This window comes from Eimeria acervulina, genomic scaffold, assembly GCF_000499425.1.
Source record: "Eimeria acervulina Houghton genomic scaffold, Eah_scaff762, whole genome shotgun sequence".
Lineage (NCBI taxonomy): Eukaryota > Apicomplexa > Conoidasida > Eucoccidiorida > Eimeriidae > Eimeria > Eimeria acervulina.
In genome coordinates this window covers 5001-16574 of record NW_013547159.1, presented here as the reverse complement: position 1 = coordinate 16574, position 11574 = coordinate 5001, and the positions used below count along the sequence as shown (strand labels likewise).

Below are 11574 nucleotides of genomic sequence, written 5' to 3'. Positions count from 1 at the left end.
TATATATATATATATATTGGCCTTTGGGGTGTCTGTACACCTCAAAGCTGCACAAAAACTTTGCTCGAAATGTCTTCCACCAGCCAGCAGACTCCTTCAAAAAGCCCCGTCCCCTTCTTCGCGCTGCAGGGCATCACAGCCCAATGACGACTGCCACTCATCTCTGACAGCCCCAAAGCCTGCATGCAGTTGCATGCATGCAAACAGCAACAACGTACACAATATACTGCCGCTTGCTCGGCTGGGGTGTACGTACACCCCAAATAGGAGACCCAAAGCCTGCATGCATGCATGCATATATGCATGCAGCGTGCACCCCACACTGCAGCGGGGTTAAGGTGTACGTACACCCCAAACAAATGCAAGACACAAGAGCAGCAAGGGGGAACAAATACAAATAATAAAAATATAAACAAACAAAAACAAACAAAGATAAAACAGACACACAAGTGGAGAGAAAAGGAGACAGAAAAGAAATAAAAGAGAGACGAGGGAGAGACAGCAAGGAGACACAAAAGAGACACAGAAGAGACAGAGACAGCAACAAAAACAAGAAAGGAGGTATAAAAGAAAGGCGATGAAGAAAAAGAGCAGAGAGAGAAACACAAAAAAGGGTTGGAGATAAACAGACATAGACAGAGGAGACAAAGCAAAGGAGACAGAAGAAAGCACCGTATGTTATATTATATTATATTGAATTATATATTATACTAATATTATATTATATAAATAGATATACGTGTAAAGAGTCATATGATATTACATCAAAACTAAAATTATATATATAACATACAGATATTATATATAATATATATAAATATATATATATAATATAATGCATATATTATATATTTATTTATTTATTTATAGACAAACTAACTTCTTGAATCTCATCGGAAGACAGCGCAGAAGGGACATCTTGTTTATTAGCCATCACTAAGACAGGGACCCCTGCGAGTCTCTAAAGCAAACAAAAACAAAAAAATTAAAAGATATAATATAAATAGGAAATAAATAATGTGCATATATCTAGTCATCAGACAGAGACAGACAAACACAAGCAAAGAAGCAGAGAGACAAAATGAAGAAAAAATAAATAAATTAATAAACAGACAACCAGGAGAAAACAAAGAAAAAACAAAAAAAGAGACAGAGAGATAAAAGAATAAATATAAATAAATAAACAGAGAGATAAAAGAATAAATATAAATAAATAAACAGTAAACAGAGGCATAAAATAATAAATATAAATAAATAAACAGTAAACAGAGACATAAAATAATAAATATAAATAAACAGACAAACAACAAAGAGAGTAAAACCTAATTCAAATGAAGGCAAGGAGAGACAGATGAAAAGAACGAAAGAGACAAACAGCAGTACTCCAAAGGAGACACAACAACATCAAAGGAGACAGAAAGAGATAGAAAGGAGACATAAAGAGAGACAGTGCGCGTGCATGCATGCAAATAGCCTTATTATTTGTTTGTTTATACCGTGTCTTTGTTTATAAACACAAAGACAAACAGATAATAACATAAAAACATAAAAAATAATAAATCTGCTGTCGTATTCTGTCTCTGCCTCTCTCTCTTTCTCTCTCTGTCTCTATATCTCTGATAAATTAATTAATATAAATAAATATATATTACTAACCTCTTCTTTAAGGAGAGTATGAAGCTCTTGTCTACAGCAGCACATTCTTTCTCTGTCTGCTGCATCTACTATCCACAGAAGACCGTCTGTACACTCGAAGTAATGCCGCCAAAAAGCGCGAATTGTTCGCTGGCCCCCCACATCCCATACACTCAAGTGATACCTAAACAAATCAATTAAATTAAATTAAATTAAATTAAATTAAATTAATATTAAATAAATTAAATTAATAATTTATTACATAAATGTCGGTTAAGTTAAATTAATAATAAATAAATATCAATTACATTTAATTACTATTAAATAAATATCAATTAAATTAAACAAAAATTAAATAAATATCAATTAAATTAAATAAAAATTAAATAAATAGCAATTAAATAGGAATTAATTAATTAATAAGATTAATGAGTCTGTCTCTCTCTTAAACAGCTTTAAATTAAATTATATTATAATTAATTAACATAATATAGGATCCAACCAATAGAAAAATAAATAAAATAAATAAAATAAATAAAATAAACATATTAAATATTGTAATAATAATAAATAATAATAAATATAATTAATATGTTAAATATAATAAATATAATGCAGGAGAAAAGGAGAGAAAAGAAGTAAATGAAGATAAACAACGCGGCATCACCCAAACAAACAAAGATAAAAACAAAACAAAAAATAGAAGACAAAAAAAGAGACAGAGACAAAAATAAACAAAGACAGACAAAAACATAAAAAGAGAGAGACAGACAGAAACAGATTAAGAGACAGAGAGAGACAGAAATAAACAGACAAAGAGACAGAGAAAGAAGCAAACAAAGAGAGACAGAGAGAAAAACATAAAGACAGACGGAGACACAAATAAAGACAAAAAGAGACAGAGACGAAAATAAACACAAAACATAAAAAGAGAGACAAAAAAATAAAGAGAGACAGAGACAGACAGCAGAGACAGAGACAAATACAACAACACGAAGAAACAGAGACAGACAGCACCGAGCATAAAAACATAACCCCACAAAAGGAGACAGGCAGCAGCAGCAGAAGGAAGGAGACAGTATAAGGCTGTGCTGAGGAGACACTTGATGCCTGTCTCCTTTCTACTGTCTCCTTTCTACTTACCCTCGCAAAGAAAATGTATAAATGCTAAAACCCAATGTAGGCGCGACACTCTCAACGTCTCCTCCGTTCAAACGCCGCACAAACGTCGTCTTACCTGCCCCATCAAGGCCCCTAATAACATCAGCAGCAGCAGCAGCAGAAGCAGCAGCAGCAGCAGAAGCAGCGGCAGCAGCAGAAATACAAACGCAAAAGCAGGAATAAAAACACAAGCACAAAATGCAGTGTTCATATCGTAATATCAACACGCAGCAACTCACAGGAGGCCCCCAAAGGGCCCCCCAAAGAAGGCCTTAGAGGGCCCCCAAAGGGGCCCCCTAAAGAACCCTTTAAGGGACCCCGAATAAACCCTAAAGGGCCCCAAAAGGGCCCCTCAAGGGAACCTCAAGGGCCCCCTAGGGGCCCCCTAGGGCCCACAAAGGGCCCCCTAGGGGCCACCTGAGGGCCCCCTATTGCACACAGATGCCCCCGTAGGGGCCCCCTAGGGGCCCATAGGGGGCCCAAGAGGGCCCTTAACAGGCCTATATAGGGGTCTTGTATGTGCTAGTCATAGGAGAGGGGAGAGTAAGAGAAGGGGTTGTTGTTGTTGTTTGCTGCGGTGTATTATATTAGATATATTTGTTTGTGTGTGTTCGTACAGCATGAGGAGACGGAGTTCCTTCTCTCTGGCCTTTGTCTTTCTTAAGACCTTCAGCAGCACCATTGCAGCGAACAGCTAGACCCTCAAACCCTAAACCCTAAACCCTAAACCCTGGGGCCCCCCGCTGCACCGCTTCACTGTCTGCAAGCGTGCCCAAAGAGGGGCCCCAGAGGCCCCTAAGAACTCCTTCAAATAAACAAAAGGAGGGGCCCCTACAGGCCCCCGTCACTCCAGGCTTCAGCAGCAGCAGCAGCAGCAGCAGCAACAGCAGCAGCAGCAGCACAGCTAGGCGACGGGGCCCCTATAGGGGCAGCAGCTGCGGCTCGAGTGCTGTGTACACCAAAGGAGTAATAAAAAAGAAAATAAGGGTAAAATATTGTTAATTTTAACTAAAAATAATTAATGCAGAAATATGTGCAAGGAGGGGGCCCTCAGGGGCCCCAGCTAGTGGGTACCCAGTCTGGGGTCGGTGGCGGGGGGGGCCCCCCACCCCCCAGTGTGTTTATTAGAGCTTTTTCTTTTTTGTTTGCATTCACACAGCACATAGACCTTTAACTCTTTTTTGTCTACTCTAAGGGGGCCCCTCTGCACTTCTGGGGGGCCCCCTGCCCCAAGCAACACCCGCCTGAGACCTTTCTTAAGGGGGCCCCCAACCCTAAACACTATCAGCACATCTGCTGATGAGGGGCCCTCCTTGAACTCTCTGACGGCAGAGACAGCCACGTCTCTTCCTCCTGAGGGGCCCTCACTGAGGGGCCTCCAGGGCCCTCCAGGGGCCCCCAATAGACCCTTCTAGGGCCCCCTTAGGCCCCCAGGAGGCCCTTGTACAGGGGCCCCAAGTGGTTGGTGTTAGGGGGCCCTTCTCTTGGCTCACCCGGATACAGAAGCTGCTGCATGCATTCATATATCTCACGGTACCCTCATTTCCTCTGAGGGGCCCCTACAGGAAGGGGGCCCCCACCTGCACCGAAAGGGGCCCCTAGTGCTGCTGCAGCAAACTTTTTCAAAGGCATGGGGGCCCCTCCTATGTGCCCTCAAGGAGAAGAGGGGCCCCCGGGGGCCCCCTTTGGGGGCCCCTCTGGCGAGCCTGCTGAAGAGGATTCTGTCGGGGCCTTCTTGTCTGAAGTTGCGCAGCTGCTGCTGCGGGGCCCCCACGGAACAGCAGCAGCAGCAGCAGCAGCAGCAAAAGGTATATGGGAGTACGACTTAGCGGGCCTCCTTTCAGGCTTCCTGCGTCTTACAGAGGAGGGCCTCATAGAGATGGAGCATGCAGGAGAGCATGGGGACCCCTCAGACCCTCTTTTCTGCCCCCCTCTATCTCCAGAAGGGGGGGGGGCCCCCTCCCTGGGGGCTCCCGGGGGCCCCTCTCCAGGGGGCCCCCCTGCCCATACGATGAAGTTTTCTCATGCTGCTATGCTGCTGGAGCGGTCTGCTGCAGTTTGGGGGTTGAGGATTGAACGTCTGCATGCACTGGCCTTTAATCTGCTGCAGCAAGCGCAGCAGCAGCAGCAGCAAGGGCTTGAAGGGGGCCTCAGAGGGCGCAGCGGGGCCTCGGGGGCCCCCCAGCTAACCCTGCAGCAGCTAAGAAACCAGACCCTGCAGCAGCTAGACACAGCTCCTTGTCTTTTGCTGCCAGAGGCCCCTCCTCAACTCACAAAGGAGGGGCCCCCAGGGCCCCAGGGGCCCCGGGCCCCCGACCGTGTGCTGCTGCCTTCCGTTCTTAGGGGCCCCACAGCCGCAGCAGCAGCAGCAGCAGCAGCAAGGCCGCAGCGCGACCACGCCGAGCCTCCAGGGCCCCCAGAAGGGCCCCTCGGGGCCGCGGGGGATCCGCACGCTCCAGCAGCAGCAGCAGCAGCAGCAGCAGATCCCGATGAAGAGGCTAGGGCCACGTACAACGACCTGCAAGGCCTCAGGGTAAGAAGCGAAAGGAGACGGGGGCCCCTGTAAGATGCAATTAATAGGTGGGGAGGGACAGCAAAGGACTCCTCTAATGAAGCAGGGGGGCCCCCCTGCCCCCTGCCAGCAGCAGGAGCAGCAGCAGCAGCTGCTGCTGCTCCCGTTGCTGCTGCTGTTGCCGGTGCTGCTACTGGTGTTGCTATTGCTGTTGCTGTTACAGCTGTTGCTGTTGTTGCTGTTGCTATTGGTGCTACTACTGGTGTTTCTGCTACTCTATAGCTGCTGCTGTTGCTGCTGCTGCTGCTGCTGTTGCTGTTGTTGTTGCTGCTGCTGTTGCAGGTAACTAGCTTGAAGGTGCACAGGGATACGGGGGGCCTCCTCGCCACTTCATCAGATGCAGCAGCCTATCTCTCTCTTGCCCAGGGGGGCCCCCCCTCTGGGGGGCCGGGGGGCCCCCGGGGTGTTGGGGGCCCCCGTGGGGTTGGGGGCCCCTCGGCTCTGCTGCTGCCGCCTGTTGCTGCTGAACAGGGTATAGGAGACACCTGGGAGGAATACCCGGACTTCTTCGCAGCAGCTGAGGGGGGCCCCACTTCAGAACAGCAGCAACTGCAAGGGCCCCGGGGCCCCCCAGCTGATCAGGGGCCCCAGAATGGGTTGCCTGCAGCAGCAGCTGCTGCTGCAGCAGTTGCTGCCCCTTCGTCGGGGGCCCCCTCTCCTCCTCCTAGGCTTGAAGCACCGGACTCCTGGGTTCAGGCCCTCTTGCTAGAAGGAAGGGGGGGCCCCCCGGGGGGCCCCCATGAAGTTTCTTCTTCTTCTTTGTCTTTAAGTGCAGCAGCAGAGGCTTGGGCTTGCCTCGGCCTCCCTGGAGAAGAACAAACACCAGAAACAACAGGGGCCCCTGAGGGGCCCCCACCCCACCGCCTTGCCTTCCTAAACTGTGAGAGATACGGCAGCAGCAGCAGCAGCAGCAAGAGCAGCAGCAGCAGCAAGAACAGCAGCAGCAGCAAATTCAGCAGCAGTTGATTCAGAAGACACAAGAAGTGCAGCAGCAGCAAATACAGTAGCAGCAAATACAGCATCAACGGCAGCCGAAGCAGCAGCATGCGAATCTCTGCTTTAGCTGCGCATCTCATGTGCTGCTGTTGCTGCTGCTGTTGTTGCTGCTGCTGCTGCTGCTGCGCTGCAGTTCTGTATGGTACTCATTTGGGGTCCCCTGGTCCTCTGCATGCATCTCGCGACTTCCTTAGGGGCCTTTCCCTTTCGGCGCGTCTTCATCTTGATTTGCTTTCTATAAGACAAAAAATAACAAATGAGCACAGAGCAGGGGCCCCCGGGGGGGGCCCCGGGGCCCCTGGGGGCCCTGGGGGCCTCACAGCTGCTGCCTTGCAGCAGCTGCTACTCCGCACCTCTGGGAACAACACAGGGGGCCCCCAGGACCCCCAGGGGCCCCAGGGGCCCCAGGAGCTTGAGGGGCCCCTCAAGCGGCGGCCTCGATACTTTTTAATGAACTTACCCAGCAGCTGCGAACAACCGAAAGAAAATAAGGGCCCTGGGGGGGGCCCCCCGTGCAGGTGGGAGGTTGTGGTGTATGATTGAAGTAGTGTGGGGTCCTGGCTTATATGCGCATGCGTAGCTTCTGCTGCTGCTGCTGCTGCTGCTGCTGCAGGTGTGCATGCACCTGAAAGGCTAGCTGCATGTATGTACGTATGTGTGTATGTGTGTATGTGTGTGCTGCTGCTGCTGCTGTTTGGCGCAGGGCTCCCCCTGCAAGCATCTTGGGGGCCCCCGAGGGAGACCCCTTATTGCAAAGCCCAGGGGGGCCCCTGCTGTTGCACAGGGCCTCCACTCGAGAGGGTCAGGAAGCCCTCCTCAGGGGCCTCTGGCCGCTGCTGCCGTCTCCTAACACCCAGGGGGGCCCCACTGTGGGGGCCCCCGCTGACAAGGGGGGGCCCCCAGGGGCCCCCTTCGGGGCCCCAGGGTACAGCACACTCCCCGGGTACCCAGCGGTTAAACTGCCGGGGGCCCCCCACAGGCGCCTCCTCAGGAGGCTGTTTTGCCCCCCTATAAACAACCAGCAGCAACTGCAGCAGCAGCAGCAGCAGCAGCAGCGGGTGCAGTGGTTGCACCGGTGGCAGTGGGCAGACGATTTGCTGCTGCTGCGGCTGAAGGAATGTCTTGCAGCGAGGAAACAGGCCCTAAAGATGCAGGTACGTCAAACCCTAAACCCTAAACCCTAAACCCTAGTCCGCAAGCACTAAACCCTAAACCCTAAGCCAAAAACACTAAACCCTTGCCTTCCCTAGAGCGTCGACCTCCACGAAATAGCAGGCATGCCAAGCGCAGCAGCAGCAGCAGGAAGAGCAGCAGTTGCTGCTGCTGCTGCTGCTGCTGCTGCTGCTGCTTACAGGTATCTCTGCTTCTTCCCTTGTTCCTTTGTACAAGTTTATTGCTGTATACTGCGCTGCAATAACAACGGACCCAAATCAGTGCCTCTCGTGGTGGTGATTCTGCTGCTGCTGCTGCTGCTGGTTGCTGCTGCTGCTGCTGTTCGCTGCTGTTCTCTCTGCTGCTGCTGCTGCTCTTTTTGGTGCTTGCAGCGAGCAGCTTGCAGGCGACAGGCCCGAATAATCCTTCCGCGGGTTCGCGTCTTGAATGCGTCCGCAGCAGCCGCGGCAGAAGCAGCAGCAGAAGCAGCAGCAGCTGCTGCTGCAGCTGCAGCTGCTGCGCAGGCAGAAGCTGCTGCAGCAGAGGAGTCCTTGGCGCTGCTGGAAGCCGACAGAGAAGAGGAGGCATTCCCTGATGCATTTGTGGGTCCCTAAAGCTGCTGCTGCTGCTGCTGCTTCAGAGAGCTCCTGGTTGCAGCAGCAGCAGCAATAGCAGCAGCAGTAGCAGCAAAAGAAGCGCCTTGTTGTGAATGTGCGGGGAGGTGCTGCAGTTGAGTGACGATATGCTACGGCTGTCACGTTTGCTGCCGCTACCACTGCACCCGTGCTGCTGTTGCCGTTACTGCTGCTGCTGCTGCTGCTGCTGCTGCTGCTGCTGCTGGTGCAGGAGGGAGAGGTTCCTGCCTGCGGGGACTTGCGTCTAAGTTGCGAGGAGACAGCGGCGATAGAAGAGGAAATTTGCCGCGCCCAAAGAGAACGGATGGCGGTAGGCGTTTGCTGCTGCTGCTGCTGCTGCTGCAGCTGGCGGCTGTCTCCGCACCTTTCAGGTGTATAGGCAGGTGCAGACGAGCTTGGGGCCCCACAATAGCAGCACTAAGGGGCTGCTGCAGTTGTGCTGGAGATGTGTCTCCTTGCTGCTGCTCGTGCTGTCTCTCGGCCTCAGGAGCTCAACGCAGCAGCAGCAGCAGCAGCTAAACAAGCAGAAGGAGGAGCTGCAGCAGCAGCAGCAGCAGATGAAGAATTCGCAATACAAATGCGGTAATGTCCCTTCTTGCTGTTACACCTCGCCCCTCCTGCAGCCTGCTGCTGCAGCTGCGGCAGTTGCTGCAGCTGCTGGCGTTACTGATGCTGCTACTGCTGCTGTTACTGCTGCTGCTGCTGCTGCTGCCGGTCCAAGGAAAGGTCTGCTGGCATCCGCTGCTCCTCTCCATCCCGCCTGTGCTGCTGTTGTATGTGCTGCTGCTGCTGTTGTTTGTGCTCCTGCTGCTACTGCTGCTGCTGGTTTTGCTGCTGCTGCTTTATGCTGCTGCCTTTGCTGCTGCTGCTGCTGCTGCTGCTGCTGCAGGGTGGCCCACTGGAACGCGTATGTGGAGGATCAGCTGCTGACGCTGCAGTCTCTTCCTTCATTCGACATCAGGGCCTGCGAAGATTCGCTGCTAAGAGATGCCTTCCGCCTGCAGCAGCAGCAGCAGCAGCAGCAGCAGCAGCAGCAGGCAAGTTCGCTGTTTCGCTGCCTGCTGCGCCCCGACAGCCCAGTGAAGTTTGCTGCTGCGTGCTTCCTGCTGCCTTGGCTCTCAAACACTTTGTTGCTGCTTTGCTGCTGTGCTGCTTTGCTGCTGTGTTGCTGCTGCTGTGTTGCTGCAGGCTCCTGCAGCCCTAATGGACGTAGAGGCTGTCAGCGAGACAGCCTCTGCTGCTGCTTCTCCTGCTGCAGTTGACCCACCCACCGCCAGCAGCAGCAGCAGCAGCAGCAGCAGCAGTTTGCCTACGGCTACATTTGCTTCTTTAGTTCGAGGAAAGCCTCGATATGAAATATGCCGCGCCTTCCTTACGACTCTCATTGTAAGAAAGGGTACTGGGGGCCCCTGGGGGCCCCCCCCCCAGAGCGTTCGCTGTATACTGAAGGGCCCTCCTTCCCCAGCAGCAGCAGCACCAACAGCAGCAGCAACTGCAGCAGCAAGAGCTGCCCGGTGTGTGCGCTTTGCTGCAGCTGACGAACGCGAGGAAGGTGAAGATTCTGCAGGAGACAGAAGAAGAGACAGAAGAGGGGCCCCGTAAGCTGCCGATACACCCCAATACGGGCTCCTTCTCCAGTACCGCAGCAGCAGCAGCAGCAACAGCAGCAGCAACAGCAGCAGCAACAGCAGCAGCAGCAGCAGCAAGCAGCAGCAGCAGCAGCAGCTTGTGTATGATTGCGCTGCAGATTTGGAGGGCTCCGAGGAACCCAAGGAAGCAGCAGACTTCAAAATACAGCTCCTCCTCAACCCTGAAGACATACAGTGAGTTAGGCTTGCTGTCGCTGTTGCTGCTGCTGCTTCTGCTGCTGCTGCTGCTCCTTCTGCTTCTGCTGCTGCTGCTGCTTCTCCTGTTTCTGCTGCTGCTGCTGCTTCTGCTGCTGCTGCTGCTGGTGCTTGAGGTTCGTTTTCTTTTTGTTTGTGTGCATGCACGGCAGCCCTTAATGCCCTTCCTTACTGGCAATAGACAGCAGCCTGTCTAAACCCTGAGGCAGGGGCCCCTCGAGTGGTTTCGTATGTCACGGGGGCCCTCAGGAAGGGTTCTGTTGGCAGCAGCAGCAGCAGCAGCAGCAGCAGCAGCAGCCGCTGCTGCTGCTGGTTCTGCTGCTGGGCCTAAGCTGCAGGTAAATGAAGGGCCCCCAGCAGTCAAGGAGGGCCCCATCAGCATTAATATGCGGGGGCCCCCTGCAGTTTCTCTTAGCATTTAATGCTTCCTTTTGCTGCCTTGCCCAGACACTCTAAAGAGTTAGTTGTCCGTTTACGTTCATCACAAGGCTGCTGCTGCTGCTCTTAGTCCTGCTGCTGCTGCTATTAGTCCTGCTGCTGCTGCTACTATTATTCCTGCTGCTGCTGCTGCTGCTGTAGTAGGAAGGCTGAGTCTGCCGTTTTTCTCTCCTCTGTGCCCCGCAGAGAGCACAGAGATCAGTAGCTCGGTTAATCGCCATACCTCAATACATTGCCTGCTAGCTAGCTAGCTAGATAGCTAAATGGATAGCTATCTGGCTAGCTAGCTAGTTTAAGGGCTAGCTAGCTAGCCATCTAGTTAGCTAGCCATCTAGCAGGGTTAGGGGCCAGCTAGCTGGCCCATCGGCTCGCTAGCTAGCTACAGGGTGGTAGCGCCTCTAGGTATTGAACTGGCCAGCTCTTTAGCAAGTTAGCTAGTTAGCAAGCTAGCAAGTTAGCTAGTTAGCAAGCCAGCTAGTTAGCTAGTTAGCTAGTTAGCTAGCCGGGTAAGGAGGTGCTTAACTAGTTAGCTAGTTAGCTGTCGATCCAGCCGGCTAGGTAGCTAGCCAGTTAGCTAGCTAGCTAGCTAGCTAGCTAGCCCACGGACTGAGCGCTTAACAACAGGAGAAAGGGTCCCCTCTATATCGCAGAACGTGTCTCTCTACTCCTCACAGAAACCTTAGAAAGCCCCAAACATTAAAACAGCATTTTAACTCTTTATGAATAAATGCTACCGCATGCAAATGCAACTTCACAGACAAGACATGGAGGGGGGCCCCCCATGGGGGGCCCCCTCTAGCGAAGGCGTCGGGGGCCCCACAGGGGCCCCTCGGGGGCCCCCCTTACATTATAATGTGCTACTGCTGCAAGGCTTTATATGCAGGTCTTTGTCTTTTGTCTGGAGTATCAATAGTAAAATAAATAAAAAAACATAATTACTGTTTCTTTTGCTGTTGAGTATTAGCTCTATAAAGCCCTGTGTTAGGGGGCCCCCATGGGGGGCCCCCATAGACGAGGCCCCTTATTAAATGTTATTCAGTGCAGCTCGTACAGCGCTATGGGTAGCAATTAGGGGGGCCCCTATAGAACCTTTGGGGCCCCTAGGGGCCCCTGCGGGCCCCACTAGAGCGTCAGCCCCTAC

The 11574-nt window shown here is 51.9% G+C and overlaps 1 protein-coding gene across 1 annotated transcript; it reads left to right on the top strand.

Moving 5' to 3' along the window:
• Window positions 1–4426: 4426 nt before the first annotated feature.
• EAH_00048420 (hypothetical protein, conserved) lies at window positions 4427–10417 on the top strand (the record flags this gene model as incomplete). The annotated part of the gene is made up of 11 exons (XM_013391406.1): window positions 4427–5329; window positions 5651–6248; window positions 6498–6882; window positions 7068–7518; window positions 7909–8118; window positions 8363–8461; window positions 8639–8733; window positions 9041–9230; window positions 9340–9537; window positions 9686–9974; window positions 10245–10417. 11 exons carry the CDS (start codon window positions 4427–4429, stop codon window positions 10415–10417), a joined length of 3591 nt encoding a protein of 1196 aa, XP_013246860.1.
• Window positions 10418–11574: the final 1157 nt, after the last annotated feature.